Source organism: Pelophylax lessonae (assembly GCF_965119305.1).
Source record: "Pelophylax lessonae genome assembly, chromosome: 8".
NCBI classification, from domain to species: domain Eukaryota; kingdom Metazoa; phylum Chordata; class Amphibia; order Anura; family Ranidae; genus Pelophylax; species Pelophylax lessonae.
The window spans coordinates 220,217,293-220,234,667 of NC_138775.1; the positions used below are offsets into that span (position 1 = coordinate 220,217,293).

Here is a 17,375-nt window from a genome sequence, read left to right on the forward strand (position 1 = left end):
CTAAAGTCAGAGCGACTTCAGTAGTGCTAATTAAGACCGCTTTCATTGACTAACAAAGGATTTTACATGTCATGGGACTTGGGGTCTCACAAGTCTTATTCCATGTCGGCGCAGTGTGAAACAAGCATTGCATATTCACTGGGGGTGGAAGGCTGGAATACCAACACTGAAGTTTGTTTTTCAAGCACAATAGAGGTGTTCACAAATTTTGGACTTTTGGAAATGTTAATAATAATTATCTATTTGCACTTTCTTTTATGTTTTAATTTGTGGTCAACAAATTTAGTAAGCTGCTATTGACTTTAAACGTCCAGGCTCGGATGTGATTGGAATTTTTTGGTTACTGTAGTCACTGCGATATAAATGTGGCGCTTATGAACGGTGTTCTTAAACACTGTTAAGACTCTCAATATGCATTCAGATAAAAAACCTTCTGTGTGTTGCAGCCCCCCTAATGCTTACCTGAGCCCCATCTTTGTCCAGTGATGTCCATGAGTCCCTGTCTGGGACTCTCCCATCTGATTGGCTGAAACACTACAGCGTTGCAATTGGCTCCCACAGGTGTCAATCAAAGTCAGTTAGCCAATCAGTAGAGTGAAGGGCGGGGCCAAACGACCGCTCCATATCTGAATGGACACACACAGCCTCAGCTCAGGTGCCCCCAAAGCAAGCTGCCAGGTAGGAGGTAGGGACCAGGAGCAGCAAAGAGGGACCCAAGAAGAGGAGGATTCAGGCTGCCTTTTGCAAAACCGACTGCACAGAGGAGGTAAGTATAACAGGTTTGCTATTTAAAATAATAAAAAAAAAGACTTTACAATTACTTTCATTTGTATTTCCTTTCTTTAACTTGTGTGCAGATATAAGGGCTGTCCTTTGATCTGTATATGATGTCAGTTAAAGTATAACTAAAGGCAAAACTTTTTTTTTTATTTTTTTTTTTTTTAGTTCTGGATGGAGTGGAGAGGTTTTAGACCCCCTGTCAGTTTTTATTGCTGTCTGTGCCTCCATTAAGGAGATTCCCCCTCTCTATTCTGTTTACCACTGACATTGAGTGAATGTAAAAGAAATTACCCAAATTTTGGGTTGTCCCCAAAAAAGTAATAGAGGGTAAATCTTCCAATGGGGACACCCATTAATTTACAGGGATTTCCTCTCACTTCCTAGTTGGCTATGAGACAGGAAGTGAAGAGAAATCTCCACAATGGGACACAACAAAAATAAATCTGACCGACATTATAACCCTCCTCTATTCAAAATAGAAAAAAATAAGTTTTGCCTGTAGTTCTACTTTAAAGCAACGTTATAAGTTTAAAAAAGTTGTTGCTTTTTTAAAATAAAACGTTTTTCTATTTAACCTTTTATTGACACTTAGGTAACACTTATCATACCTAGTTACCTCCTTCATTGCCTTTAGCATTTTATTTTATTTTATTTCTATTTTAAATCATAAAAATTTACAATTTTTTGTTTTTATTCAGTTTGTTAATTTTGTTTAGTATTGCATAAAATGGGGCCTTTTATTAATTTTTAAATAAGTTTGCAAAGCTTTGTAGCCAAATAAATTTTAGCATCACTATAGACCGTAAATTTTGTAGATTTAAATCTTATATGATCTATAATAGTGTTTTTTTTTTAAATATATATATATATATATATATATATATATATATATATATATATATATATATATATATATATATATAATATGATTATTTTTATTTTTTTACTACACTAACCCTGTTCAAAGATGATTTTTTTTTTTCCTTTGCACCTTTTTTGTCTATATATTGGATACAAAATAGTTTTTGTAAGACTTGTCACTACTAGAAAAAAGCTTTTTTTGCCCAAAAAAATAGATGTAATTTGTTATCCTAAATTGTAAAAGTTATTGCTATATAAACAGACCCATAGTAGAAATGTAAAGCTTTTTCCGGTCCATAAGGTGTACATAGATGCAAGAGTTGAAGTGGTTAAGCAGATGTTGGTGGGGACAGCATTTTTTTTTTTTTTTGTACGAATTTACTATAGCACATAGTGAGTGTCTGTTGACATTATGCACATTTGAATATGTAGGTGTTGAGAGATCAAGGATTGTTGTACTTGTTAGAACATGTACGGAAACATTATAAAATATATTTAGATCCAGGGTAGGGAGTAGCCACTCCTTTTATACAATCAGTACATCTTTAATAATCTCCCTCATCTGTGATACACTTCCATAATTCAGAATCCTTAGAAATTGTATTTTTTTAATCTGTCCTTAGGTATTTTGCTTTTGACTGGATTACCTCTGTTGTTTTTTTTTTTTTTTTTTTAAACAAATTTCAATGGATAATGTGAACTTTACTGCTGGCCCTCATAAAATGTAAAAAAAGGTGGGGTGGGTAATTATTACTATTTGTTGGTTAGTGAGCACATTAGTCACACTAGTCTGTAGCTGTTTGGAAACGTGTGAGACATTATTAAAGTGGTGCATTAGCATCAGTAAGGATTAAACCTTGTTTTGCAAGGGCAGGTCAGTGAATCACATCTAACCATTTTTTAACCTCTGTAACCTTGCACATTTTGTCAGTGCTGTCATTATGTCGCACATGAGTAGCAATCAGTATAATGCTGCTGCATGCAGAACACAAATGTTCTGTAAGAAGAGTTAAACCATTTAAGGAATAGTGGTATTAACAAGTGATGAGAACTGATATATTTAAACCATACTCTGCTGGACATTGGCTGGATATTCATAGGCCCTGGGTTATAGGCTGCTACCTTCAGGTGATTGGATACTGGCATTCTATAGAACACGCCCTCCTGGTTTGTTATTTCCGTAGCCCTATCCCACTTCGTGGACCTCCTTTTTCCTTATGGATAAGTTTCTTTGCTTAAAAGTACTTTGCTTTGTAAAGCTAAAAAAAAAAAAATCTGTCTTTTTAAGGCAGGATAAACTGTATAGGGATCTTGCAATCTTATGTAATTCCTTTACATCAAGTATATTACCTGGTTGATCCTGCCTGTTCCTGTTCGTAAACTAACCACGCTATTCATGGCCACCAATCTATGACAGCACTGTCAGTTTACATCTTAAGTCATCTGGTTCTCTGTACAGCTTCTCTGTATCCCCCTTCCCTGCCATTTCCCCTCTGGCGGAAAGAGAGGGCGAGAGAGGGAGATATGGAGACGCACAGAGAGCCAGATCACATTCCTCTGCTGACGATTGAGGATTATCAACCCCTCTTACTGGAGTTCTTCTGCTTTGGAATGACAAGAGACTGCACAGAATCCCATGCTTTATAAAAGTGTTTAGCAATGTTATTAGAAAAAGAAAAGGCCGTAATATTACTTGTTTAATGTTAAGACTTTACAACTAGTTAAACTATTTATTTACTGAATTCCTCAATTCGCTCTTCAGTCCACCTCCGCTCTGCCTTCTTCTAAAACAATAGAATCAGTTTATCCAGATTGGGGCAATCTCAGTAAAACATTGGGAACTGTACCCAGAATCGACATTTTGGGGACAACCTGTACTGTTGCTTCAAGCACTGGATCCTGCTTGGATACTCATGTTGGCTTTTAGCGCAATATGTGTAGTTAGCCACAGGGTTCCTGGACAGGGCCCAGAACAAAGTGTTTCTGCCTCAGGAAAGTGTTCTTACCTTTCTGACGCAGGCTCAGAACCTCTGGATGACCACAAACCCTTCAGTAAGGAGAGTGTCCATGAGGATTCTGGGGACCATGGTGGCCTCATTTAAAGCCTTTGCCCAATAGCATTGCAGACCTCTACAATACAATATTCTGTAAGCCAGAAATAGGTCCACTTAGTTGCTCAACTGACCCATGTATCTGTCGCTGCTTCAAGAAGTCTTACAAGAAATCTGTTTTCTTGTTCAATTATGTTTATTGGTAAGATTTTCATTGCAAGCATAATAAGAGCAAAGCCTTAGAATGGTTCTTTACATAACCGAGTGTACAAGAAAACACGCAATTGTTCAAGGGAATGTTCATTTTAACCCCCTAAATGACCAGGACATTTTTTTGCGATACGGCACTGCGTTACTTTAACTGACAATTGCGTGGTAGTGCAACGCTGTACCCAAATAAAAAAAATTTTTTCCCACAAATTGAACTTTTTGGTGGTATTTGATCACCCCTGCAGTTTTTTTTTTTTTTTTTGTGCTATAAACAAAAAAAGAGCCACAATTCTGCAAAAAAAAAAAAAACCCCAATATTTTTTACGTTCTGTTATAAAACATTCCCAATAAAAAAAAAATGTAAAATGTATTTGTTTCAATAATTTTAAGCCAATATGTATTCTGCTATATATTTTTGGTAAAAAAAAATCCCAATAAGTGTATATTGATTGGTTTGCGCAAAAGGTATCGGGTCTACAAACCAGGGGATAGACTTATGTCATTTTTATTTAATTTTTTTACTAGTAATGGCGACGATCAGTGATTTTTTTTTTTTTCTCGGGACTGCGACATTGCAGCGGACAGATCGGACAACTGACACTTTTGAGGTGACCAGTGGCATTACTACAGTAATCGGTGCTAAAAATATGCACTGTTACTGTACTAGACACTGGCAGGGAAGGGGTTAACACCAGGAGCAATCAAAGGGTTAAGTGTGTCCCTAGGGGGTGCGTTCTAACTGTGTGGGGGTTGTACTCACTGGATGAACACAGAGACCTGTATTCCTCAATAGGAGGAACCACAGGATCCCTGTGTTCATCACTGACAGAACAGTGGTCTGCCTTGTTTACATCGGCAGACTGCCATACTGTGTCCATGGGGAGAGATCGCGGGTGCCCTGCGGACATCGTGTTGGCTGGACCCGCTGATTGGCTCCCCCTCTATCTGTTAACTATCTGTTACACGACGTACAGGTACGTTGTTTCGCGTAACAGTGCCGACCTGCCACAGTAAAACTATGGCGGCTGGTCGGCAAGTGGTTAAAGAGGAGCTCCAGTCATTTCTGTGTTTAAGTAAAAGTTAGCAGCTACAAAAAGTGTAGCAGCGGACTTTTTTAATAAACACACACTCACCTATTCCACGATGCAGCGATGTGCTAACCCTTCTCTCCTTCTTCTCTCCCTGGTATCTGCACTTCAACAGGGGGGCACCAGGCTCTGATAGCTTGTGGCTTCACAGCCGGGTATGCACTGCGCCTCCTGTAGTCTTCTGGGACCTGTGACATGTCCTGGAAGACTGCAGGGAGGGGGAGAGGAGAACTTCCGCTCGGACCGCCTAGGAAGTGGGTACCTGTCAAAACTAGGTACTAAACCCCCCCCCCCCTCCAAAAAAAAAGACATGCCAAATGTGGCAGGGGATGAGTACTTACAGCAGATCTTCCCGCTTTAAAGTTGTACTTCTGCTTTTTTTTTTTTTTTTATCCCATTTATTTTCATTGCCAATAGAGAGACTGTGTGTTCTTTTTATATATTTTATGCACTGCCCATTTTCAGGATATTCATTTATAGTAATAAGTGTCTTCTGTGTACTAAGCTAGGACTCCTATTCTTAGATGTATTGCTAATCTGTATGCAATTGTACTGTGTGTTGGCGGATTGAATACAGATTGTAAACTAGCAGATCTGACAGACAGAGATCTGTGTGTATATGGTTGCCTAGCACAGTGTTTTTCAACTCCGGTCCTCAGGGCACACTAACAGGCCAGGTTTGCAAGAAAACTGAAATGCATCCTAGGTGATATCATTTGCTGCTCAGTGATTGCAGTATTCTAGTCTGCATCTCCCCAAGGTAATACTTAAAATCTGGCCTGTTAGTGTGCCCTGAGGACCTGAGTTGGGACACACTGGCCTAGCAGACCAGTCGGCAGACAAACGGCTAGGCGGTGAGAAGCTACCGTGAGGTCTCATCTGGTGTGTAGGGTGTGTGGGCAGTAGCTCATAGGATAGCTTGAGGAATCCTAGAAGTGTGTGCTAATTGCTAGACTTCTCCCAACCCTTAGGGCTCTTTCACACGGGCGTTCCGTATGTCCGTTTTTCATCCCATCCGTTTGCGGATGAAAAACGGACATAATGTATCTCTATGTAAATACGGATGTCATCGGATGATCATCCTCTGACATCTGTTTTTTGTCAGTTCAGTTCAGTTTTTTTGAACGGAGGAGAACCCTATTTTTTCTTCCTTTCAAAAAACGGAACTGAAGCAAAAACGGATGTCAGTGGTGTCATCCGCATACATCCGTATTTACATAGACATGCATTATGTCAGTTTTTCATCCGCAAACGGATGGGATGAAAAACGGACATACGGACCGGATGACACAAGTGTCATCCGTGTCCGTTAAAAAAAAAAAAAAAAAAGGACCTGATCGGGCAAAAAAAAAAGGAACACCCGTGTGAAAGAGCCCTTAGAGTGCGCCACAGAGCATGTAAGATTTGTATCTGCCTGTATGTGGTCAGCCAGCTAAATTGGAGTGTGCTCTTCCTCTAGTGGTGGCCAGAAAAATACCGTTCTTATTTTTCAGACCTGCGTTATGTACACCTCCTAGCTTTACTAGCTTCTAAAACTTGAGCTCTCTTGCCTGTTATGTTATTTCAATGGTTATAATACTTTGTTTCTGAACTAGACCAAGTATGGTGATCATGCATTCTGAATTTACTGACTGCATGCTTGTTATTGGCCAGAGGCTTAAAGTATTGATGATGAAGACAGCCAGGCAGCTTGCATTCTCAAAGGAAGGTCATTAATGGCAGCCTACATATTTCTCTCACTACAGATTTTCTTTTATGATTGAAATTTAAATATGGTTAGGGTGTTGGGTATACAAATTGTACCTGTAATCTGTCTGCAAATTTGCAAAATGGATATATTTTTAACTTTTTTAATTTCTGCCAAAAGGTGCAAGAGTTGCATGAGGAGGAGGCACAATGGGTGAACTACGACGAGGATGAACTGTTTGTAAAGATGCAGCTGGCTGATGGAATATTCGAGGCCTTAATCCGGGACACTATACAAGTCTTGCAGCACATACAAAGCAGGAAGAACCACTCGCCCACAGTGTGATTTATTCATGCCATCTCTTGCTGGTCACAAGATTTCCTATGGGAGAGCTTTCCATGCATGAATAGGAGACACAGGACTGTGCTGTTCCTGAAACAAGGATGAGCCAGACCCTCAGTGAGGACAATGTTCTCTGATTAGAGAATGATGAGCTAGAAGGAGTGATCACTAATTCTCCTCTTTGAACTTTTCATTTTAGACTTTTTTTCCCTTCATTTTGATGCAAGGCAACACAATTTACTATTAGCCTGGACTTGTTTTTAAATTATTTTATAAATTCTCTGTTATCCAAAATAGAAGAGACTCCCCTAGTCTCTTGCAATGCCACTTTACACGGTTGAGAGGTCATTTTATAACGCAAGCATTTGCAATTAAGCTGCTGCTGACTGAAATGTTTGAAGGTTGAGTAGCAGCATTGGTGTTGAAGATTATCCATTCCTGCTAATTCGTGTGTGATACTGGTAACCAGTTAAACTTAGGTTGAGCTTTTGTGAGGCATGGGTGTGTACAGCTGCCTCATCAAGTGTCCTTAACTTCTTGCAATACTTGAAATGCTGGGTGTACAGTGGCGGCGTCTATGGGCGATCAGTAGTCTCCGGCTTCCGAGGTTTGGCATGAGAACTTGAGATTTTTTTTTTCTTCTCTGTATATACCTTTATCATTAGAAGGGCGTATTCACAAAGGATCACAATGAAAAATTGCTTTAGCATTAATTATGCACATTCATAAGAGCAGACAAAGTCTGGTTTCTTTCTGTGCTGTCTTTTAACACTATACACAGCAGAGGTTTTTTAATACTTAGTGTTTCACGCTGCGTTTAAGTGTGTATCACATTTAGCGCTTACCACCTCCCTGCAAAAACTGTATAGTGCATTTCAAGAGCAGGTCTTCAGGTCCAACTTGTCACAGGCTTTGTCCAGCTGCCTTTATGCTTTCACTGTGTTTAAACCAAACTACCTGGTGAAGCTCTTCTGGCCTTATTTCATCAAATGCTGCTATGAGTGTTTGTTTTTTTCTGTATGGACCAGCAGGTGGCGCAGCGGTTGCACAAAGCAAAATCGCCCTGGTCTAATAGGCTGCTGGTATTGGTCACCTGGTGGACATTTTGTAAGTTTTGGAGTCTAGCCAAGTTACTCAGGTCAGGCGAAGCACTCCACAGGGGACACCAAGTGGGTCATTAGTTGCGCTGTATGAAAGACATTGGAGAACAGCCATGGAACTTGGATAACTTGTTTGACAGTATTATGTCCTTCCTATATTGTAAAGGCAAAAAAAAACTGAAAAAAACTTAAGGGTATAATTAATTTCAAGGAATACACTAACTCTCAAATGCAATGTGGGGCAAGTTATATGTTCTAGTAGTCATCTATTAATCGCTATTGATATTTATTTTGACACTTTAACTAGAAACTAAGACTATCAGTTTAGCAGGCTGTGCCTTTAACCACCCTGATTTCACTAGGTAATATGAAATGCAACGGGGTTCATTTAGTAAATGCAAATTCACCGTGCACTTGAAAGTGCAGTCACTGTAGATCTGATGCATGCAAGGAAAATGAAAAAACAGTATTTTTGCTTGCACATGATTGGATGATAGAAATCAACAGAGCTTCCCCTAATATAAGCTATTCCCCTCAGATCTACAGCGACTGCACTTACAGTGCAATTGCAGTGCACAGTGATTTGCATTTAGTAAATAAACCCCGCTGTCTTCAGTCTCGGCAGTGAGTCCAGCTATACAGAATGATTGCATCCACTGTGCAATGGAGATAGATTTGCTGTTAAAGGGCCAGTCAACTTCAATTAAAAGTGAACGGGTGACTATTTTTTAAATATTCAGAATATTACTTTTATTAGCTAGACAAGCCACCTCTGTGGGCCTCTCTGATCTTGGCTTCACATTGTTACTGCAGTCATGACTTCGCTGACATGGATTATGCCCCACCCAACTGTCTTAAAGTGGAACTACACTGTATTTGAGCACCACAAACCAAAAGTGCTATTTAATTCCCTTTTAATATTCAAAGCAAACTCACCCATCCATCCATGCCTGCATTATTTATTTTGCTAAAGAATCACTTTGAAAAACGCCCCCCCTAGCATTTCTGTCCGTGGCGATCTTGAGTAAGGGCGAAAGATTCATGTAGCATTTACTTCCTGGAATCCATCTGCTCATAGCTCAAGCATACAGGCAGGAGGGTGTGCTTATCTGAATAAACCCCTCTCCACTCTTGAAGATTATGTGGCTGTATGAAATTTGCCTAGGTAATGGAAACTAGAGAGTAACTAAATAAATAAAAACAGTTTAAACAAGTAAATACTTTCCTATTTACTAATGCTGGCAGCATAAGGCCCCTTTCACACTTTCGGACTGTTCAGATCCGCCTGTCAGTTTTTCAGGCAGATCTGAACGGATGCCCCGTGCATCTCTATGGGGCATCAGATGTCAGCGGAGACATGTCCGCTAACATCCGATCTGATCCTGTCCGTCGGATCGGATGAGAACGCACAGGCGGTCTGTTCTCATCCGATTCCCCCATAGAGAAGAGCGAGGACCTGACAGCTCTGTCTCTGCACACAGCGTGGAGACAGAGCTGCCATCTGTCTGCTCAGCGGCGGATTGGCATATCGATCCCCCACTGAGAAGAACGGAATCCGCTGACGCAAATGTGAAAGGGGCCTAAGGTTTAAACTAGTCTGTTTATTGAGAGAGTGAAGTTCCACTTTAAATGTGTCCAGTGAAAGTGTGCTTGTGATAATTAAAGTTGTTTGACCCTTCAAAAGCGGACCCTAACTCAAAAGCAATGTCTGATTATTATATCTGGTCCCCCACCCCTATACTGAATCGCCACATTTATGTGGTGAAAAAAGTTGGGGAGATCCTTGGAACTTTGGGCAATCCAAATCTCACAAGATGCACCGCCACTGTGCTGGGATTTAGGATATTCCACTTTCCCAGCATCTCACCAGAATGACTGATGTCACCCTCTGATGTGTGGAAGTTGGGGGTAAGGTAGATCTATTTGTTTCTCCACTTTAATGCAGTGATTTATTAGGGTGCTGAACCCTGATCTAATAAGTGGTTGTTGCTTTTGTAATGCAAAATCCAGTTAAACCCTACTGTCTATATGTTATTTATAAAAATAAATGAGATGAGAGCAGTCTTTGTTGTCCATAACAGCCAGTCATATTCATTATTTCTTGTTCCCACAATGCACTGGGAGAATGAAAGTAAAACTCTGACTATTGCTGATCGATCATCATGTCATAGGTGGGCTTTATGTGGACCTTCAAGTGACGTAACGGTACAGATCTCAGCATGGGTTGATATATGCAGTGCTTGTAATTCTTAGCCCTTGAACATCCACAAGTTGTTCAAAGTGCAACCAAAGTATCCTTTGTAGCAGTGGAATGGTAAGTAGTTCCCCAAGCCTCCATTTCTTTCCCAACAATGCTGTTTCCAGCTCAGGGGCCACTATCTGTCACCCGCAATGCTGCATTGTAAATTCCCTTGCTCTGTATAGCCTTGTGAATAACCTGCAGGAAAATATGTACATTTAAGTAAAGCTGTAAATAAATACTGATTTATACATGTCATGTTGGCTGCGTCTCTGGGTGGTGCTTGTCTTCTATAGGAATCATTGCTAATAATTCTGGATTTGTGTGGATATATTTATTAAAGATATAATGCAATATTTAAGCCCATCTACACCCAGCTCGCAGGATATCTTAACTACAACGATTACATTTTATAAAGACAAAAGTATTATGGGGCTTGTATAAAAGGATTGTGCTTAGATGCCAACTAGGTGTGTGCGTAAACAAATGCAGACCTAATTACACCATTGTGTGGTGCTATTACCTATTGGCAAACAAACTGCCTCCTGCTACAGCCAAATATTTTTAAATTTTGACAGTCCAGACTAAGCACCTGCTCCCATTTTTCTGCACCCCAGTTCCCATGTTTTCATGCTTAGTTGTGTCGCTTAGCCTTGTTTCCAAGTCCTAATGCACGAAAACAAAGAAACTGGGTTGCAGAAAAATAGCAGCAGGTGCTCTGGACTGAAGAGTCAAAATTTTAAATATTTGGCTGTAGCAGGAGGAACTTTGTATGCGAAGGGCTGGAGAGCAGCACAATGAGTGTCTGCAAGCAATAGTGGAGGTACCTTGCAAGTCTGGGGCTGCATTTCTGCAGATGGAGTTGGAGATTTGGTCAGCATCATTGATGTCCTCAATGCTGAGAAATACAGGCAGATACATCTCATGCCATATCAACAGGGAGATGTGTGATTGGCGCCAAATTTATTCTGCAGCAGGTCAGTGACCCCGAACATACTGCCAATGTCATTAAGAACTATCTTCAGCGTAACGGAGATCAAGGAGTCCTGAAAGTGATTGATTGGCCCCCACAGAGCCCTAATCTCAACATCATGGAATCTGTCTGGGATTAGATGAAGAGACTGAGAATGATTTGAGGCAGCCGACATCCACAGAAGATCTGTGGTTAGTTCTCCAAGATGTTTGGAACAACCTACCTGCCACTTTCCTTTTAAAACAGTGCAAGTGTACCCAGAAGAATTGATACTGGTTTAAAGACTGTGTGGTCACACCAAGTATTGATTTGATTTGGATTTCTGTTCTGTTTATTTACTTTCCATTTTATTAATTGATAAAAATAAACCATTAACACTTCTATTTCTAAAAGCATTCCTAACAACTTCAGTACTGCTCTATAGCCAAAAGATGGCTACAGAACTCTGCCAACTGTGGTGTGCAGTGGATGCACACTGTGACCGCTGTGTCCTTTAGACCAGTGGTTCTCAAATCCGGTCCTCAGGACCCACTAACAGGCCAGATTTTAAGTATTACCTTGGGGGATGCAGACTAGAATACTGCAATCACTGAGAAGCAAATGAGATCACCTGTGATGTAATTTAGTTATCTTGCAAACCTGGCCTGTTGGTGGGTCCCGAGGACCGGATTTGAGAACCACTGCTTTAGACACAGCTGATCATAGACTGGGGTAAAAGTGCCAATCGGTGCCCTTTAACCATGTGATTAAAAAAAAAAAATGTTTTGCCTATAGTTCCTCCTTAAAGCTGGCCATGCATTAGGCAATTTTTTCTTTTTTCGTTCCATCAATGGGAATCACTCCTGTTATGTTATTTTGTGTTCTGACAGCAGGAAGCCTTCTTGGCTATTTGAACACACTGATCAGTGTTACTGGCAGCTTTGATCATTCAGGAAAAAACTATTGACTTCTGTACAAGCAGCCTGCTCATATATGGATCAAAATTTGGCCTGTCTCTGCTAAACTGGCCAAATTGCGATCCATATATGGCTGCCTTTGACTCATTGTACAGATGCCTTAAAGCGGAGTTCCGCCTTCCCCTCCAAAAATTAAGTCAGCAGCTACACATACTGTAGCTGCTGACTTTTAATATTAGGACACTTACCTGTCCTGGAGTCCAGCGATGTCGGCACCGCAGCTGATGTTTCCATCGGCTGTCGGGTGCTGCAGCCGCCATTGCGGGTAAGGGAAACCAGCAGTGAAGCCTTTTCTGTTGGCTCGGCAGCAGGGGAAGGAGGAGGGGGCCGAACTAGGAGTAGGGAAGGGTACCTGTCAAAAACAGGTACCCATTCCTCCTCCCCCCTGAAAGGTGCCAAATGGGGCACCGGAGGAGGGGAAAGCAAAAAAAGAGCGGAAGTTCCACTTTTGGGTCCATAAGTGGCTCAAAATTCAGCCAGTTCAGCAGAGACCGGTCAAATTTTGATCCATGTATGGGCACTCACTCAGGTTGTACAGGAATCGTTCTACTGATTGACTTCTGTACAACCAGCCTGTTGGATTTTTTTCTGAACCATTAGTGCCGCAACACTGATCAGTGTGTCCTGACAGGCGGGGAAGGGTCTCACTGTCAGAACACAATGGCACAGAGAGTGATTCTCCCACTCACCTTGAATGTGTTGATGGCGAATCAGATTTTTTTTTTTCTTTTTGTTCAACCTGCTGTTTTGTTTTTTTATTCTTAAGTCAGATAGGCATGTCCATACAAGAAGAAAATTAGACACCTACGAGGCCATCCATGGATAAAAATTTGACCAGTTCAGCAGGGACCTACTGAATTTCAATCCATGCATGGGCAGACTGGTCTACTGATCGACTTCCATACAACCAGCTTGTCGGGTTTTTCCGCAAACAATCAGTGCCACCGGCTTTAGCTGGCAACGCTGATGTGTTCTGACAACTGGGAAGCCTCCCCGCTATCAAAAAAAACAATAGCACAGCAGGAGTAATTCCCCCGCCTACCTAGAGTGTGTGGATGGGAGAATCAGTTCATTTTTTGTTCGTTCAACCCACTGGTTGAATGAAAAAAAAAAAAATATTAGGCTAGCTTTAGTATTCGGCAGGGAATGGCTGGGATTCAAACTATCTATGGGCAGGCTGATTGTACCCCAGTCGATCCATCGACTTGTGTACAACCGGCATGTTGAATCTCTAGCATGCGATTATTGCCAGTGACATTGTGTTCTCCTGGGGGTGGGGGTGGGGGGTTTGAGCATGAGTAGCCGACAACACAAAAGTGCCGTGGGACTGACTGTGTTGATGTGGGAATCAAGTGAAAGAAAATCGCATGATCTATAGCCTGTCTTAATCGTTCTGTTTTAAAAGTTAAGAACTAGGATTGTTTGAGATAACAGGAAGTATGCGAAAGACTGCACTAAATTTCTGACAATTTCAACAGGATTTTTTATTTTATTTTTTTGCAGGATTTAACAGGATTTTTCTTTTTCTTTTTGCACCTATTAAACAGAACACCGTGATCAGCACTCACAGCTTTGGTTTTCTAGTATGCCCATTCAATAAAAGACAGTCCTTAGACCAGCTGTTGTTGGACAGGCTCCTGTACACATGGGCCTAATGTCAACCGCTTTCTGTTGAACCTACCAATATCTTGTGTGTATCAGTCTTAAGTACCCCACTTTGACTTGTTATCTGTGTTGTGAAATCAGACTATACAGTAAAGATTAGACTGTGATAAGTGGCATAAGGAGTCAGTTGGCTATGCTCTAATGCTAACCAAGAACATAGGAGGTTAAATGAACTCTTCAGTGGGTCAACAGGCTGAAAGAGGGACAAGACCTGTAGTTCAAATTTAGGAAAACCCTACTATATAATATGTTTCCATTACACAGCGTACCCCCCAAAAAAAAAAAAAAAATTAAAATGTATACGTCTTTCTATTCTAGATGTTTCTTTGAAGCAGGCATTTAGAAAGACTGATAGATCCCTGCATCAACACAAAGATATATGATGCAGGGATCTCTCTCGCTGAGCTATTGTATTCTGACAGTGGGGACTCCCCATGTCAGAATAAACTGATCAGCACTTGTAGCTATTGGCTGCAATAGCTGATCGAATGCTGGTTTTCCAGCAGGGTTGTTTGACAGAAGCTGGTCATTAGACTTGTACTGAGTCAGATGGTTCTGAACTGGCCAACCTTTGGTACAAGTGTACCAGGTTTAAGTGGAGACGGACTGAGTTCCTTCTCAATATCACACAATAATGTACCCAAGCCCTGAGATCTTTAATTCTTTGTTTGGACAATGGTCATTTTTACATCTGTTAATGAGATCTGCCACCACTTACAGGATTAATTATTGTAAAGAGTGATATTAATTACTTGCCTACCACCCTATAGCAGTTTTACTGCTACAGGGCTGCTGCGCAGTATTATGTGTATATATACGTGATCCTGCACTTACGGTTATCGGGGGAGAGTTTTTACACAGCATGAGCTGTTTAGCGGGACCTATGTCCGCCAGCACCTGCTGCTCATTCTGTACACAGGCAGAACAGCGTTCTGTCAGTAAGGAAGGCATTGATTCTGTGTTCCTGCAAAGCAGGGACATGGATCTATGCCTTCCTCTAATAAAAGCACCTCCTCCACGGTAGTAAAACACCAGCTAGGTACACAGTTAACCCTTTGATTGCCCCCTGAAGTGTAACCCCTTTCCAGCCAGTGTCATTAGTACAGTGACAGTGCATATTTATAGCACTGATCACTATATTGGTGTCACTGGTCCCCAAAAAGTGTCAGTTCGTGTCCAAGGAACTAAGGAGAGCTGACTGAAGGGGGCTGTCTGCTATCGGGAAGGTTTTGCTTATATGTTAGATTGAGGCTACCAGTTGCCCTTGGGCCTTGTGAGTAAAGATACTTGAGAGATCTTGGGGATCTTTGTACTTTTGCTACCCCTCTGGTACTATAAAGCCAGCCATGGGTCTATTTAAAGGGAACACCGTGTGGTCTCCTGAATAGCTTTGCCCACCTAATCTACTGAAAGGGACTCTAATCTTCTGGCTCTAACTACTACTACTAAGCTGAAGACTACTGTTTGTTTCAAGCCCGGACTTCAATATAGCTTGTCCTGAATAATACCCAAGTCCTCAGTTGTACATAGTTCTTGTTTTTGGAGTATCCCACTAGACATGTGGTGTATCTAAATCACCAATTGAAATAGTAACAAATTTAGTTCCAAAGTTTCGAAACAATTCAAATTCGGATCGGTTGAAGAATGATCAACTGATTCAAATTCTGTGTGAAGAATAGCTGGTTGTTAAGAAATGGGCTGAGAAGCTGGCCGCTGCATCCTTATCAACCAATGACTCCTCGGTTGTTAATGGGCTTCTCCGCTGGCAGCTAAATGTAAACAAAAACATATCGGCAATGAAACAAAAAGAAAAAAGCAGCATGGGGTCCCCCCCCCATCTATACCAAGCTCTTTGGGGAAGCCCGCTGGCAGCTGACAAAGTCATCAGTTGCTTCCCGACCCGCTCCTAAACCAGCTATTCACACAGAATTCAAATTGTGCGAACGTTTTTGGACCCATCCGAATTTAAATCATTCTGAAAATTTGGAATTGGTTCGAAAATTATTAAATTAAACAAAATTAAACAAATCTTGAAATACAATTAGTAACATAACAACTCTATCTGAAATAAAAATATATCTTTCTGTTCTGCACATGTCTATATTCCACCAGGGCTGCTGTTATAAATCACTGGGCCCCATACAGCCTACCTGACAGGCCACCCCTGAAAACATCAAATTATATTTTTGCTAAACATACACTAAAGTCATTACCAATGGACACAAACACAACAAAATGTCTTCTACATCTAAAAGATAAAATTGTATTGAATTAATAAATAAAGGTCTGTGTGTAAATAGGGTCTTGGGGCTCATTCCCATAGGTGCTGTTGCCTGTACAGTGTAAATCAGTGATTTATGTGGCAGGAGCTATGTTATGCTATGGGGGCACAGCAGCTATTTGAACACAGGCATGAGGGTGCATGTGTACAGCTCCTAACACAGACAGTGTACATTAGGGGCCACTTGTGTACACCTGTCATATAGACATGCAGCTGTGTTTGTACAGCCCCACTGCTTCCCCTTAGAGTTTATTCCAGCTCCAGCCACATGAACAATCTACTCATTCACACAGCCAGAGTACCTTAGGGCTTATTCATACGTAAGGTTGGGGGGGGGGGGGGAAGAAAAACCCCACAGTTGAGTTTTGCTTTTCCCGCTTACAGAGACAGTTGCAAGGGGTGTACACATGCCAAGACCACAATGCTATGCATAGCAGCCATAGCAAAAATTATACCCCCATAGAAAAAAACCCATTTGAATGAATATTGCTGCTCTGCAAGAGCTCCGCAACCGTGTGCAAAGCATGCCATTGCGATGAGCTATTGTGGGATTAAAGCAAGTGGTAAAGAGGCAATATCCCCCCACTATCCATCCTAAAATGATCCCCTAGTGTGCGCTCAGAAGCTGACAGTGGGAAGGAGAGGAGGGAAGCCAGCAGTGCGAATATGTGTGAATGAGCCTGTGTACCTGGCTCCGGGGCAAAGCCTATGGGGAAGACCTGGACAGTGGTCCTGCGGCTCCTATGAAAGTAGTGCTACATTGAAATACTTTTTTTAAGGCATGCTACGTAAATAATACCTTGTAACAATATACAGTAGATGTTATCCCAATTGGCTGTGAAAGTGGAAATAACTGCAGCACAGTAAAATCAGGTCTTCTGGTTAACAGTTCGGTAATAAACGCCTGCAGTGCCCACTTTCCCTGAAAGTGCCCAAGAGTCACATTCTTTTCCAGTCTGTGATTTCAGCATGGTCCTTCTAGAAATAGCAGCATTGTGACAACAGGGTTTCAGACGCTGAACTCTGAGAGACGTCATCATGTTGAACTAATGTTGACAATGTGAGAGGTGGTGAGAACTTTACCTTCCCCATTTTACTGTGCCATTCACATGTCAGAGCCAACAAATCTAATCTCTGGAAAA

At 41.2% G+C, this 17,375-nt stretch overlaps 1 protein-coding gene across 1 annotated transcript in view; it reads left to right on the forward strand.

The window, feature by feature from the left end:
- The window catches only part of CEP350 (centrosomal protein 350), a 124,440-nt gene extending 117,076 nt beyond the window's left edge, over positions 1–7,364 (forward strand). Inside the window, exon 39 of the mRNA XM_082266484.1 lies at positions 6,858–7,364. Within this exon, the coding sequence (XP_082122610.1) occupies positions 6,858–7,022 (165 nt within the window). The 3' untranslated portion in view covers positions 7,023–7,364. The remainder of the gene's footprint in view (positions 1–6,857) is intronic.
- Positions 7,365–17,375: the final 10,011 nt, after the last annotated feature.